The sequence below is a fragment of the Manis pentadactyla genome, chromosome 11, assembly GCF_030020395.1.
Source record: "Manis pentadactyla isolate mManPen7 chromosome 11, mManPen7.hap1, whole genome shotgun sequence".
NCBI lineage: Eukaryota > Metazoa > Chordata > Mammalia > Pholidota > Manidae > Manis > Manis pentadactyla.
The window spans coordinates 12,652,686-12,667,822 of NC_080029.1; the positions used below are offsets into that span (position 1 = coordinate 12,652,686).

General features: G+C 49.0%; 1 protein-coding gene across 4 annotated transcripts in view; it reads left to right on the forward strand.

Moving 5' to 3' along the window:
* The first annotated feature begins 4,355 nt into the window (after positions 1-4,355).
* The window catches only part of CCDC88C (coiled-coil domain containing 88C), a 118,455-nt gene continuing 107,673 nt past the window's right edge, over positions 4,356-15,137 (forward strand). For 2 of the 4 annotated variants that reach the window (XR_005024121.2, XM_036882031.2), the window contains exons 1-3: positions 4,356-4,586; positions 5,311-5,411; positions 12,045-12,153. Coding sequence is in view for 1 of the 4 variants with exons in the window: in XM_036882031.2 (XP_036737926.2) it covers positions 4,527-4,586; positions 5,311-5,411; positions 12,045-12,153 (270 nt within the window). In the remaining 3 variants the exon portion in view is untranslated. Of the gene's footprint in view, positions 4,587-5,310; positions 5,412-12,044; positions 12,154-15,137 lie in introns of those variants that run through there. The other 2 variants (XM_036882036.2, XM_036882035.2) reach the window with 1 other exon arrangement.

Genomic DNA, 15,137 nt, shown 5'->3' on the forward strand with positions numbered 1-15,137 from the left:
AAAAAAGTTAAAAAAAGAACTGTGTGATCCAGGAATTCCACTTCTGGGAACATATCTAAAGGAAATGGAAACACTAACTCAAAAAGATATCTGCACCCCCATGTTCAGAGCAGCACTATTTACAACAGCCGAGACATGGAAACAACCTAAGCATCCATCAATGGATGAGTGGATAAAGAAGTTCTGGAACATACATGTGATGGAATATTACTCAGCCATAAAAAGGAGGAAATCCTGCCATGTGTGACAACATGGTTGGACATTCAGGACATAATGCTAAGTGAAATAAGAGAAAGACAAATACCATATGATCTTACTTATATGTGGAATCTAAAAACAACACACACACACACACACACACACACACACTAGGAAAAGATTAAACATTTGTGGTTACCAGAGGCTGGGGTCATGAGAAGGGGCAGTTGGGTGAAGGTGGTCAAAGGTATCAACTTCCAGTTATATAGGTCTTAGAGATGTAAAGTACAACATGTCAACTCTAGTTAACACTGCTGTATGGTATACATAAAAGCTGGTAAATCTTAAGGGTTCTCACAAGGAAAAAATATATTTTTGTTGTTAAGAATTTATATGAGATGTTAGATGTTAACTTAGTAGAGCAAGCATTTCACAGTATATCTATGTAAAATTATTACACTGTATACATAATACAGATTGCTGTAGATCAATTACATCTCAATACAACTGAAAAAAATGTATAAACCTACTCAAAGCTACAATAATCAAAACAGTGTAGTACTGGCATAATGACAGACATACAGACCAATGGAACAGAACAGAATCCAGAAATAAACCCTTGCATATGTGGATCAAATGATTTTTGACAAAGGTGCCATAACCATTCAATGGGGAAAGTCTTTTCAACAAATAGTTCTGAGAAAACTGAATCTTCATATGAAGAAGAACGAAGTTGGACCTGTATGTAACACCGTATGCAAACATTAACTCACAGTGGGTCAAAGCCCTGAAGATAATACCTAAAACAATAAAACTCTTAGAAGAAAACAAAGGACAAAAGCTTCATGATACTGGATTTGGCAATGATTTTTTGGCTTTGACACCAAAGGTACAGGCAACAAAAGATAAAATAGACAAATTGGACATCATGAAAATTAAAAAGTTTTGTACATCAAGAGACATTATCCACAGAGTAAAGAAGCAGTCTACCAAATGGGAGAAAATATTTGCAAATCACAGATCTGCTAAAAGATTATTAACATTCAGAATATATAGAGAACTCCTAAAACTCGATAAAAAAACACAACCCCATTCAAAAATGTGCCAAGGATTTGAACAAACATTTCTCCAAAGAGGGTATCTGAATGGCCAATGAGCTCATGAAAACATGCTCTACATCATTAGGAAAATGCAAATCAAAACTACAATGAGATACTACTTCCTACCCATTAAGATGGCTACTACAGAAAAGCAAAACAGAAAATATCAAGTGTTGCCAAGAATGTGGAGAAATCAGTGAACTCCTGCTGGAATATTAAATGACACAGCTGCTATGGAAAATAGTATGGAAGTTCCTCAAAAAGTTAAAAATAGAATTAGCATATAATCCAGCAATCCCACTGCTGGGTATACACCCAGAAGAGCTGAAAGAAGGGACTCAAAAGAGATATTTGCACACCCAAATTCACAGCAGCATTATTCACAGTAGATAAAACATGGAAGCAACCCAAGTGTCCATCAACTGATGAATGGATAAGCAACACGTGATACATACATGCAATGGAATATCACTCAACCTTAAAAAGGATGGAAACTCTGAAATATGCTATAACATGGATGAACCTTGAGGACATTATACTTAGTGAAATAAGCCAGCCACAGTAAGACAAATACTGTATAATTCCACTTACATCAGGTAGTGTAGTCAAGATCATAAAGATAGGAGATAGAATGGGGGTTGTCAGGAGCTGAGGGGAAGGAGAATAGAGAATTAATTGTTTAATAGGTATAGTTTCAGATTTACAGAAGAAAAGAGTTATGGGGATAAATGGTTATGAGCTGCAGAACAATGTGAATGTATTTAATTCTACTGAACTACATACTTAATGGTTAAGATGATAAATTTAATATTATATGTATTTCAACAAAATTAAAAGAATATTTTTAAATTATGAAGGTAATATACATTCATTACAATAACAATCAAATAAGAAACACATTAACAATAGCCCCTCCCCCCAGCTGTACAAATAATTTAAGCTCCTATCAGGTAACTATATAGAGAAGCCATTAGCTTCCACCACTGAGCCAGTATTTTCAAAGAAGGGGGAGAAAATTCCTTTATCAGAATGAAGAACATAATTCAAATACTGCTGCTGTCTAGGAACCAATGCATAAAGCAGAAAAATTACTTTTCATGCAGAAATGAACAAGAAAAAAATTTTAATAAAGGTTTAAGTCTCAGACCAATGGAGTGAACGTCAAGGGACATTCTGCGGGGGTGGGAGACTCTGCTTAGTGGTTAGTAGATGGTCTCTGTGCTTCCTGAAGCTGATGCTCCATCCCAATGGAAACTTAAGGGGAACAATTCTTGTTAAAGTAGTGATAGAACAGGGCAGATGATCAGGAAGGAAGTTACTGTGAACTAACACAGCAGCTCCCTGACCCCAAATCAGAAATTCCTGACCTCGCTGTGGTCCACGGACTGTCAATATCCCCAGGGACAAATGCCCGCACCACAGTGAGAAATGTCTCACTTCAACTGTCAGCATTTGTCCAATGTATTTCTCAGTGTGGAAAAAATATGCTTATCAAATAAGCAAAGATCCCACCTCCTGCCTTTTCAAAAGAGTTGGGTATGAAAAACACTGGCTGCACAGGGCATCCCTTGCTCTGCACAACAGAGGCCTTCTAAACGAAGATGGATGTGCATACACATTACACCTGTTTTCCAATGGATTTCACAATATGGGCAATTAAGGAATCAATTAAGAAATTAAAGAGTTTCTGGTGCATAAGAAAACCACGTCGGCTAGAAATTTTAGTTCCTCCGCTCTTTCCCATTTCCCTGACTTTCACACTTCTCTTCAGGGACGTCACTGCCCACTTGCCTCCTGCGGCAACTTCACCGGCCCAAGGTGCCAAAGAACTCGGCTGCAATACCACTCTCCGCCGGAAGATGCCGCAGCCTCAACACTGAACATAACCAACTTCCAAACTACTAACAACCATTTAGTGCCTACTGTATACTGACACAGGACTATGCTAAGCGGCCCTTCAGATCAACTCTGCATTGGCTGGCTCATCTGGGGAACGCATGGGGGCTAGATTAGTTAAAGCGTATAAAGTGCTTTGAACAATGACTGAATCGCAGTTTGAAATTATTACCAGCTTCAGGTGAGGTGGCAGAGACCGGCAGGAACTCGCGTCCACCGCAGCTGCCTCAGCAACGAGGTCTGGGCCCCGGGCTTGCTTTCCGTCCAGTTCGGAAAGGCCCTTGTCCTTTTATCCGTCGACTGTAAACAGGCTGTTGCTATGTCCTCTAAATTGGAATCCGGAATTTGGCTCCTCTCCGGCAAAGCGGCGGGGGTGGGAGGAGTGGCGGCACAGTGGGGCGGGCCCAGGTCTGCGAGGCCGGAGCACCAACTTCCTGCGGGAACTTCCAGAAGGCAGGCAGCTCGTGAGGGGACAGGGTGAGGCCCACGGGGCCGTGGTCCTACGGGCTAAACTCAACACAAAGTTTCCTCTTTTGACCCCCGGGGCCTGTGCCCCACCTGCGCGGGAGGCCCACCCGACACGAGAGGCCCGCGGCTCGGTTCTCCAGCGGGGGCTGGTGCCGCGCTTCTCGGCTGCACCTGGGAGGCTCGGCTCCGCGCGGCCTTAGGGCTGCACCTGCCCAGGGCCGGCGGTCTCGGGTCAGTGTCCGCCGTGTCCCCAGCGTGCGGCGGCCCGGGAACTACCTCGGGGATAGGGAGCACCAGGCCTCGGTGCACAGCAGAGACCTGGGTGGGGGACTGCCCGCGCGCTCGGCCCGCATCGGTGCTTCGGCCTAGGGGCGGGCGCACGCGCGTAGGGACGCGCCACGTGCTGGGGCCCAGAGCGCCCCAAGCTGCGCTCAGCGTGGGCGCGCACGGCCCTCACCCCACGTGCTGGCTGCTGCGAGCGCCGCGCGGACGCCCCCGCCCTTCCCCCCCTCGCACACGTGCGGGCCGCCGCCCCTCCCTTCTCCGCGCGCAGCCGCGCCCGCGCCCCGGCTCCCGTCCGGTCCCCGCGAGGCGGCTCGCCGGGCGCCCGAGCCACCGAGGGGCGGGGCCGCCGGCCGTATTGTTCCTCCCCGAGCTGCGGGCCCTCCCCTTCCCCCAGCCCCCGGCTGGCCGCGGGGCCGCCGAAGCTGCGGAACGTGGGCTCGCGCCCCGCCTTTGTCTCCCGGGCGCGAGCCGGAGCCGCCGCAGCCCCGCGCCCGCCGCTCGCTGCCGGAGCCGCTTTGTGCCGCGGCGCGGGGGACGGGGCGCGGGGCGCGGGGCTCGAGCCGGGGACGCAGCCTTAACATGGACGTGACGGTCTCGGAGCTCATGGAGCTCTTTCTGCAGAGCCCGCTGGTGACCTGGGTGAGTGCGCTTGGCTCCCCGCCCCATTGCTGGTGCACCGGCTCCCCTCTCGGGCGCCTGCGGTCGCCGCACGCTCCGGCCCGCTCGGAGCCCCGGGGAGCCGCCGGGACGCGAGGGTCTCAGCAAGCGCTCCTGGCTGGGGTCCGGGTCCGCAGGCATTTCCCACTCTGGAGCTGGCGCGCCGGGTGCAGGACCCCGCCGCACTCCCTGCCCCGCGCTGAGCGGGTCCACCTGTTCAATCCGGGGCGCTGTGAGGGGGGCCCTGGAGCGGGCAGGTCCGAGTGGTCACCCCGGCCCCCGTGGCTTGAGCACTCTGGAAAAGGCTCCACTCCCCCAAAATACCCTCGTGTAATTTCTGAACCCCTGAGACCAGTGGTGGATGATGGTGGGGGCTGGGGGGATCCGTGTACAGGCTGGTGTGGGCGTTGTGATTTCCAATAGATTGGAGACGTGAGAAATTTATTGAAAAGTTCTTTTTATGTTTTCCACCACGGGACGCTGGAGGAAAGCGGCGGAAGTTTTCCTCCCGCTGTCTCGCGGCTGTTGCCTGGCGCGGGGAGGAGGGGGAGAAGCGTGGCGTGGTGGCTGCCGAAGGGTGTATTTGAGCGCGGGGGACCCATTCCGCCCCAAGGGCCCCTGCCTGCCTTTGCCCCGAGAACTTCAGCCTGTTTGTTTGTGCGGGGGTGACTTTCCCACCTTTCTCTCTTGGCCCGGCTCCCGGCAGGTGAAAACTTTCGGTTCATTCGGAAATGGCAGCCAGGACAGCCTCACCATGTACATGGATTTAGCCGACGGCATCTTTTTGAACCAAATCATGCTGCAAATGTAAGTTATCTTGGGGGAGCAAGGACAGAGTGATGCTTTAGACAGTTTAAGGTTGGAGAAATGGAATGTGAGGGTCAACAGGAGGGCTCTGTGCAGGGGGGCCGCTGGGGTCTCAATGTCAGGGTTCTTTTTCTCCGTTAGTGGGGGTATGAAGAACAGGACAGGGGGCTGACGGTTGTTTGAAAAAGGAAATTTGAAATGGAATGACTGTTATCCACGTGGTGTAGATAGTGCAGTTGGCTTCCAACTCAGGTTTGAGCAATGAAGTGAAAAAAAAAAAAAACAAAACCCCACCCTTTCTTTTGTGGGGGCCCAGGCACTGTAACAGAGTCTCTGGTTACAGGAAGTGTTGGGGTGGGTGTCAGTGAGCCACTGCAAGGCTTCATTCCAGGTTGGAACCCTGGTGTTTGAGCTCCCTGTCCCTTCGTCTTACATCTTCGGTGGTCTTACAGCCGGTGCAGTTGGTTAGATGTAAGGTCCCTTCCCATGAATGGATTTAAGTCACTCTGTTAGGGCAGGCACAGGGAGTCAGAATGCGGGGTATACCGTTTGTCTTGAAGCGTGTAGCTTACACAGGGTTTTGGTGGAAGTTACCCCTGCAGGCCTGTATGTCTGACCACATCCTTTCCTGTTGCCGAATTCTGCAGAGCCGATTGCCTGTGTGACTGACAGCCTGCCACATGTAGGTGCTGGCTCCTGTCGCTGCATTCTGTTTTTAACTAGCTGCAGGGAATGTATTAGAACTGAATGTCAGTATCATTCACAGGCACTTGAGGCAAATTGAAACATCCTAATGTTCTCTGTAGATGAACCTCTTATGCTCACTTGCTCACCTCCTCACATGCAGCTAAGCAACTGGTTCTACTTGAGCATAAATCCATTAGCTAATGGGAATCAGCTTCATTTGGGACCCACACAGGAGGAGGAGCAGTTAGCTTTGGCCTATGCAGAAAGTGATTTAAGTAGGTCTGTCCAAAAAGGTCTGTTTTTTAAAATGGCCCAAGGACGTGGCTTTTGTTATTAATAAGTCAGTTGGTGCCCTGCTTTGGGAGGGACACTTCAGTCTTAATTGTTTTAAGGTACTAGAGTCTTTCCACTCTTGTGTTCGATTGGGTTCTAAAAAGACAAATCTGTTGTCTGCACTTCTCTGGGAACATCGATGAAAATGAGTTTTCCTGGGGATGTCTGGTGGCACATTCGAGCTCTGGTAACTCTCCCCCCGTTCTGGTACACCCTGAAAATCACTGGGTTCCGTTGGGGCAGCGACCAGTGAAACTTCAACCTGTCCTCGCTCAAGCCCAAGACTGTTTAATTAAAAAAACCAGCAGTATCCCCAGCCTTTTCATTCAGCTTTTACACCCAAGCGAGGGGAGAACAAAAGCCTTGGGACTGTTTCTCTTTCTTCCCTGACCTTTGGAATTCCTGAAGCGTTTACCACTTGCTTGTAAATCAGGAGAGCCTGTTGGACCCTTCCTTTGAGAAATGCCAGCTCATCACTTGTTTGCTATAGCCCGTGGCTAAATTCAGCTTGAAGCGCTTCTGCCCTCCCCGTTTTAAATGTTACTTTCTTCTCTGTGATATATGCCCAGGTAATCATTCTAGAAGTGAGAATTGAAAAGTGTGCAGCCCTTAAGGTCTCAAGCAGTGCCTCTGAGGCCTGCTGGCCAGGGTCAGGCACAGAGGAAAGGACAATGGGGAAGCTGGTTTTGAGTGACTTTCCAGAATGAAGAAATGAAGGAGTGAGTGGTACTAGCAGCACATGGGTCATTGATTGAGGGATCAGACCAACCCTGCTCTGAGTGATAGAAATCAGAACATTGGTAGCTCCTGGAAGTGGGTAGGAATTGACTGAAAAGGGGTCCAGGAGAAAATCTGGGGGTAGTAGAAATGTTTTGTATGTTGATTAGGGTATATTTCAATTTTTAAAACTTATCAGGGTATAACTTAAGATACATGCATTTCACTCTATGTGAAAACTACCTCAGTTTAATTTTAATTTTAAAAATTCCAAAAGAATTTCATCCCTAGTGGTGACAGCTTGGGTTTGAACCCTAGGGGTGTCTCATACTAGCGGAGTGATGCTGGGCACAACACTCAACAACACAGTTTCCTCATCTGTCAGTGGGAAGCAAAGTACCTCTCTTTAGAGACGGTTGGGAGGAATAAATGGGACGATGTATTAGCAATTAGCACAGGGCCTGTTACTGAATAAATGTTGGTGTCAATGATACATGCTACCTTAATCTAGAAAGGATTTGAGGAATCCCATTAGGAGTTTGCTTTTTTTTTCCAGTCTACCTTTCTCCCACATTCTGAGTCTCCTAGATTACTGTGTAATTCTTAGTGTGAGCCCTCTCCCAATGAGATCTAGGCCAAAACTGGACTCTAGGACCTGCATCTAACACCATTCTTAAACCAAGCCTTCCCACCGCCCCCCCACTTCTGCCAAATGGAGAAATGTCAAGGTAACTGGCAGGCAAGTGATAAGGCTGTTGTGCCTTATCTCCCATGCTAGTAGCTCTGACTGTGTGCTATTTGCCTATTTTAATAACTTCCCCCCAAGTTGGTGGACATGAGAAAATTGCGGAGAGCAGTATGTTATGTGGGTTCCTGGAGCTCAGATCAAAGGTGGTTACCTAACACTTCAGAGCCATATGGAGGCTGACCTGGGGCACGTGACTGCACCTGGCATTGTGTCTGGCGACTGCAGAAGGTTGTGGTAATAGTCTCTTGGCCCTGGCCTCCTGGTGACATCAGTGCCTGGAAGCAGGAAAGCCCTGTGGGCTCAGCTTTCAGGGGAGGCCCAGGTCTAGGAGAATTCCTGAGTGAAAGCGAGGCCATGAGTGGTGTGGACCGAGATGCATGGGGAAACCTGCTGAACAGCTCTTCTGTAAATGTAGTTTCCCTGGGTTTCTACTGGTGCCCAGGAGAAAACACGGTTTCTGGTTCACTTTGAACAGACACATTTCTCACTGTCTGGTAGGAAAATTATTGAAGAGCTTTGACTCTGAAACCAACAGGCAGAGAAGTTCACATGCCCCCCCCGCCCCATGCCACTTAGTAGTTCTGTTACTTTGGGCAAATTACTTAAACTCTCTATACCTCAATTTCCTGATCTGCAATAAGGGGATGGTATTTATAGACTTGGGAGGATTAAATGAGATTATGCCTGTAGAAAATGCCCAGCAAACACGGATCGCCATCACTGTTAGGTGTGGCCTGGAGCTGGGTGTGCGGGCATGAGGTGGTGCACACCTGAACCTGTGCGTGGACACCTGGTGTGATGCGGTGCCTGGGGAGTGCAGCTGGGAACTAGGCCTGGGCCTGCAGAGTTGGTGGCCGTGCAAGGCCTGCTGTACAGCCAACACTATTCTTTGTTCAGGTTCCTTTCTTACCCCTGGTGCTGGCTGCAAAAGTCAGGACAATAAATTAATTGTTCAGAGGTTGGAAACATCCTCAGGCCAGTGGGAGAGTTTCTTAAGCTTCTAAAAAGCTTTTGAAAGATGTATTCTTACCCCAGTATGCAGTAACAGGAGGGATAGTCCCCTTCTGCATGTGTAAAAAGCCGAGGAAAAAGGGCAAATGCTTGTCAGCTGAATGAGTTTGTGTTGGTGCAAAGGTGTTGGAGCAAAAAAGATTTATGCTTATGAACTTGATTTCCTTTTTTTATTTGCAGTATATGACATCCTTCATGGGGGCTTTGAGTCCTTAAAAATTATACAAAATATTCACATTTATTGTGGGAGAGTAGGAACATACAGATGAGCAGAATAACTATAATTTTACCATGTGGAGGCAGCAGTGATAATCTGGTGACTTCCAGATGTCCGTGGCACATACAGGAATATAGCTCCTCATGTATTTTTATCTAGATATGGGCTCATGCTACTGTTTTTTAGCATTCTTTTTTTTTTAAACCTATGATACATTATGGACAGCTTCTCTGTCTGTGTCAATACATCATTTATTGATTCAGTTTCAAATTTAGGAAGTTTTTGCAATATAACCAAAAGTTAGGGGCTGCTTTTCACAAAGGAGTGGAGCAAGGTTGCTGAAAACCTACATTGTAATTATCTTTAAAATTCTAGGGAAAGTTGATTTCCCTTTTACAAGTTAGAAATTTGTATGAGAAGGAAGCTCTGGGGACCTCACACTGGGGGCTTGGAACTCTGCAGGTTCGGAGAAGCTACCAGACGCTTGCATCCATGTCTCTCTCCAGTCCCCTGACATCCTGCTGCGAGGCTCTTGCATCCTAGAGCTGTCACAGAAGATCCTTGTTATTAATGATTGCTTTGGGGGAAATGCAGTTGTGCAATGGTTATATGGTGTCCTTGTCCTGGGGTGTAGGACCAATGCAGACTTGGCCTTCATAGAATGATAGTCTTTTAGGGCTGGAAGGATCCTGTAGTCATCTTGCAGATGAGCACACTGGGGCCCAGAGAGCTTGGCCAGTCCTCCCATGACCTGGAGGGGAACCCCTGTCTCCTGACCCATTTCCAGCCACACTGGGGGATGGGGGTTACCAGTGCTGGACAGAGTGCGGCCAGGCCTTCCTTAACCATGGGTGACTTGTCTTTTGATCCTGTTTCCTCATAACTTCTCTTTACCCTAAGAGCCTTAGTTAAAGGGGGTTGTACTGATGCTCATGATAATTAGTCTAATTACTCATACAGTAAATGTCCAGGCTCTTTGGAGCAGTGTTTGAATTAGCTATTGCTTCCCAGACCTGGAGAGAACAAAAGCAGGGGTGGCCCGGGCTTCCCTGCTGTTTACGTGTCAGACCTGCAGTTCCCTGGCCTGGGGGCATGCAGTAAGCACCCCTCCCCACCACCCATGTGTTCGGCAAACCCAAGGCCCTCTAGGCTCTGGCATTCCTGGGGTGGTCCCACCTGACTTCAGGGAAAGTTGGGACTACAATAACAGCAAAACGGAAAAGGCCCTGCACGTTCTCTGAGTTGTGCTATTTTAAGAAGCACACTTGTCTCTTGATGAAATTGCTTCTCATCTCAAGGTACCTATAATAAAGGGAGTAGAACTGCACCCTTCAGGTAAATTATTTTGTAATGCTAGGTACACTTCTGTAGCTAAAAATGCCTTTGTGGTTTAAATTCTGAATATCTTTTCTATTTCTAAATTAATTTCCACCGAACTCTTAACCTTTATTTTCTCAGTAAGGAATGGCTCCAAGAGAAACATGTAATGTGTAAATGGTTTGGCCAGACTCCATTACCATCTGAAATATTGTAACATGACAATTGAAGAGGGATCCTCTGGTAGCCTCAAGGTACCCATGAGACTATTTTAGGGGATATAGGATGACTGAATAAAATCCATGGCTGATAATTGCCTGACCTAGGTAAAGGGGTTTGCGTCCACACCCTGCAATGTAGGGACTCATAGTGTGTATGTCAAATATTTACGTGATGGTTGAATTGTAAACAGTCTGTGTTATAAAGATTTTATACTTCCAGTGACATTTGAAATGATTTCTATTGGTATTTTTCTGTTGGCTGATTTTATATTGATGATTGGCTTCAAAATGAGGCAAATGGCATTGAGATTGATTTCCATAGCTCCCCAAACTCCCCCGCCCTCATCCGGGCGCCCGGTTACTGAGGAGGGGGAAGAGGCTGTCTCTCTTCTGTCTAGCCAGCCCCCTAGAGGCTCAGCACCCTCCTCACAGGGCTCAGATGACAGATGAAACTGTGAAGACAGCCCTCATTTGAATGAGACCTCTGGTATGGGTATGGCGGATGGGACGGTCACAGGGGAGGGAGGGCTTTGTTATGAAAAGCCTTGTGCAGCCCGTGGGGAGGTGGAAACTGAATCCCTTCTGTGTGTTTGTTCTCTTTGAATAGAAAATGTTTTTGATGCTGAGAATTCTGAGAAACATTCTGTATGTAGATGAGTGAAATTATAAATCACTTGATTCACATTTCTAGTTTCATCACAACTAGACTGACTTTTGTATGATATTAGAAAATAAATGACACTTTGGGGGTTTCCCACTTGAATTATTCGTGTCTCTGCTCTTAGCATTTCCTGTAGGGTGCATTTAGAACACAGTGTCACAGACTCATGATGTTGGTTTTTGCAAGATAGAGTTATGTCCCCAGAATATAAATCAAAGGCAGGGCGAGCCCAAGACTAGTTCGGTGACAGAGGTGGCACACCCGTGTGAAATGGGACATTAATGATTTTATTGTTTTATTCAGTCAGAAAACATATTGCCTGCTTTTTTTTTTTTTTAACATATCACATACTTTGGTTCAGCTTTTAGTCCTCTTAATATTGAAACATACTTTTGGATAGGTCATTGATCCCATACAGTATAACTGTTGGGTCTGTGCTGACATTTGGTAGTGATATATGGGCCCTGCTAGCAGTGCGAACAGAAATGACATTAAGGGCCTGGGATGGGCAAGGTGCTTGGTGGTGGGGGAGCAGGAAGGTGGTGCAGGCTTCTAAGGGCCAGGGCCTGGCAATGGCAGAATTTGGGTTTGACTGGAGCCACATTGTCACAGTCACATGGGAAGCAGACTTGGGGAGGACTGAGGGCCTCACACTGGCCGGGGAAGGGTGTGTGGCAACTGCCTGAATATGCAATTTGCGTTCCTGTCTTTCCTCCCCCAGAGACCCCAGGCCAACCAATCAGCGCATCAACAAGCATGTCAACAATGACGTGAACCTTCGCATCCAGAACTTGACCATCCTAGTGAGAAACATTAAGACCTACTACCAGGTAAGAGCAGCTGTCTTTCCAGCAGAGTTTGTGCATCTGGCAGTATTGCCACTCAGACAATTTCCGCACAGGAAGCCTAGAGGAAATGGCTTCACGGATTGGCATCTACTTGCTGATGCCTGGTGTTTCCACTCGCATCATTGTTTTGGCATTGTGGGAAGGGTCAGGCATTGGGTCTCTTTACTTTGTCCAGGGAGTGCCCTTTTGAGGTGGGTGCCAAGCATCACGCCTGGTGCTGTGAGGGCCCCAGAGCAGAGCCTTGGGTCCCCGGCACAGCCGGAGCTTGCAGTCAAATGGGAACTGTCTGGAACTGGCCCTGAGAGTTACCTCCTGACGTGGTATTACCCACAACTCAGTGAGCCTGTGTCTGGGAGCATCTGAGAGGATTGAGGAGACAAGGGACTACAGAGGGTAATGTTCAGCCAGGAGTGTAATCTTTAGGCCTGCAGCTGCGGACAGCATTGGGGTGCACGGTGTAGAGTGTCTGCTTGTCAGGTGCTTGTGTGTCTCATCAGGGAAGTGTGCCTGGTGGGGAAGGAGTATTAGAAACCCTGTTCCAGCCTTAGGAAGGTCAGGTGCAAATTCTTGATGTTCATGACCTTTATGTAGCCAGTATTGATGGGAAATGGACTTAAACTTTGCATCTTGGAGCCCTGGTTTTCAAAACTTTTCTTAGCAATGTAACTCTTCCCCCACATATTTTTCTTGAAACCCCCGGTGAAGCCCTAGTGACTGATTGACTTGGGGACTGGGAGCCCTAGTGTCCTCTGTTGGGCCCCCTCCTCTCCCTTCAGGGCATCTCTGTGGGTTCCCAGGACCCCAGGGCTCACAGTTTGAGAACCACTGCTCAAGAACAAGTCCTTTCCAGATTCAAGCTGGGTTTCGCTGACCCCTCAGCCTGACTCTGCCTCTGAGACCTGTCCCCAGCACCCAGCTGCCTGGGCTGTAACTTAGTCTTGATTCTGGGGTCTGGGAACATCTTCAAGGTCATGGGGTCCCTGCCTACACGAGAGGCTCCCCTCCCTGACCTCGTGCAGTGGTTGCTGGTTCTGAGGTCAGCTGAGAGACCACCTGACAGGCAGCTGGGGGGGAGCTTGTGCTGTGGCGTTGGACTGTATGCTGGGCCAGGTCCTGCCGAGGAACCCTTCTGACTCAATGCGAATTTGGAAGAGGACAGGAGGGGGAGGGAGGGGACAGTGCCCTGGGTTTTCTGCGATGATTGTTCCCATCCTCCTCCCATTGGGGTCTGGGTGCTTTCGCTGTGTGGCCAGTTCAGCACACCTCCTGTACTCATCTTGTGGACTCTGAGCAGCCTCTGCAAGGTTTAGAACCAGCCCCACCCTTTAGTTACAGACAGATGCAGCTGAGGAGGGGGCCTAGGGCCAGGGGGAGGCCTGGGGAGCTGGGTCTGTGCAGCGAAGGGGGCCTGTTTGCTTGTCTGAGGGCAGCTGCGTGCAGGCCTGGCCATGCTGCAGGCAGGTGGGTCTCAGCTAATGCTTCCCTTGTCACAGCCGCAGGAAGGAAGCCGGGCCCAGGCAGAGAGGCCAGGGAACAGCAGCGGATCTGGGTGCGGAGGGGGCTGCCTCTTGGCTGGGCTGGCTGCTCAGCAGGTACTCAGGGCTTGGTCCCTGGCTGCAAACACCATTCATATGCTTTCAATGCCATGTGCTAAGTGCCAGGGAGCAGATGGTGCTTCTAGTTCAGGAGATGAGACCCTTAATCCAGGCTGCAGGGGCGAGGTTGGAGAAGGCTTCTTGGCAGAGGGGCCACCTGAGTGGAGTTCTGGTAGGTGACTGAGCTGCCAAGTTTGGAGGGTCATGGGCTGGAGAGAAAGGGACAGGGTGTTAAGGTAGGTAGAGGAGGCATGAGGCCCTGAAACAGTTCTGTCCTCAAGCTGTCAGGGTCAGCATTGTCCAGCCACCCCTGCTTGGATGAAGGTCTGGTTCACCAGGTTTCAGAGGCATCAAAACCAGGGAGTATGGGAGCATCAAGAGACAGAAATTCAGGGTTCAGAACAGGCTTGCGAGGCTGGCCAGAGCGGCAGCAGTAACTCTTCCCGGGCGAGTCTCCCACCCGAGGCCCGGCTGAGAGGTGGTCACCTCTCCCAGCGGCAGTGGTGGAGGCCACAGGCAGAGGTGGGATTTCCGCAGCGCTGCGTGAGCAGCTGTTTGGCCGTGCAGGTCCTATCCTCAGGTCTGGCCCCGTAGGACACATGCCGTGGTGACAGCAGCTCTGATAGTCCAGGGCTGGTCTAGCCAAGTGGGTGTGCCACCGCTTGAATCTCTGTCGGTTCTCAGGCCGTTTGCTGCTTTGGGGCACTGTGTAGAGTTCCAGAAGATGGGAAACAGTCTCCAGAAGGGAGCCGGCCAGCCCATTCCCGGGGCCCAGATGGACTCCCCAGGAGAGAAGGGGACGCTGTCTCCTTGTTCTGCTTCTGTACTGTTAGCTGTTTGAGGGCAGGGCTGGCGGGCATTGGGAGCGCAGCCCAGAATGAATACTTGCTAAAGCCACAGGCCGCCCCTGCCCACTTGGAGAAAGCTGGCAGGATACCCGCCTCGGGGGCTGACCCCTGGTCTCTGTGGGCAGTGTTCTGTGTGATTTTTTCTTCTGATTTGTTTTAAAAGTTCTGGTCATATGAGTAATTTGTGTTCTTTATAAACAGCGTGGAAAACAAGTAGCAAGAAAGAACCTCCCATAATCCCACCACCCAAAGACAATCACTATCAACATTTTTAGTGTTTCCTTCCAGCTTTTGCATGAATACTTTTTGTGTTACACTGCTGTGGTCGTGCCATGTATACAATCGCATATCCTGCCTTTTTCCCTCCCCCCTGACATTATAGCGTGCACGTAATCGGTTATTATTGTAAAGGGACATTCAAGAAAGTTTTGCAAGACAATGCTGCTTGGCATCCCCTTGGGGAGTGGCCCTGCAGGTGGTGAGGGCTTGGGATGAAGCAAGACTAGCGTCGTCATCCCTTACC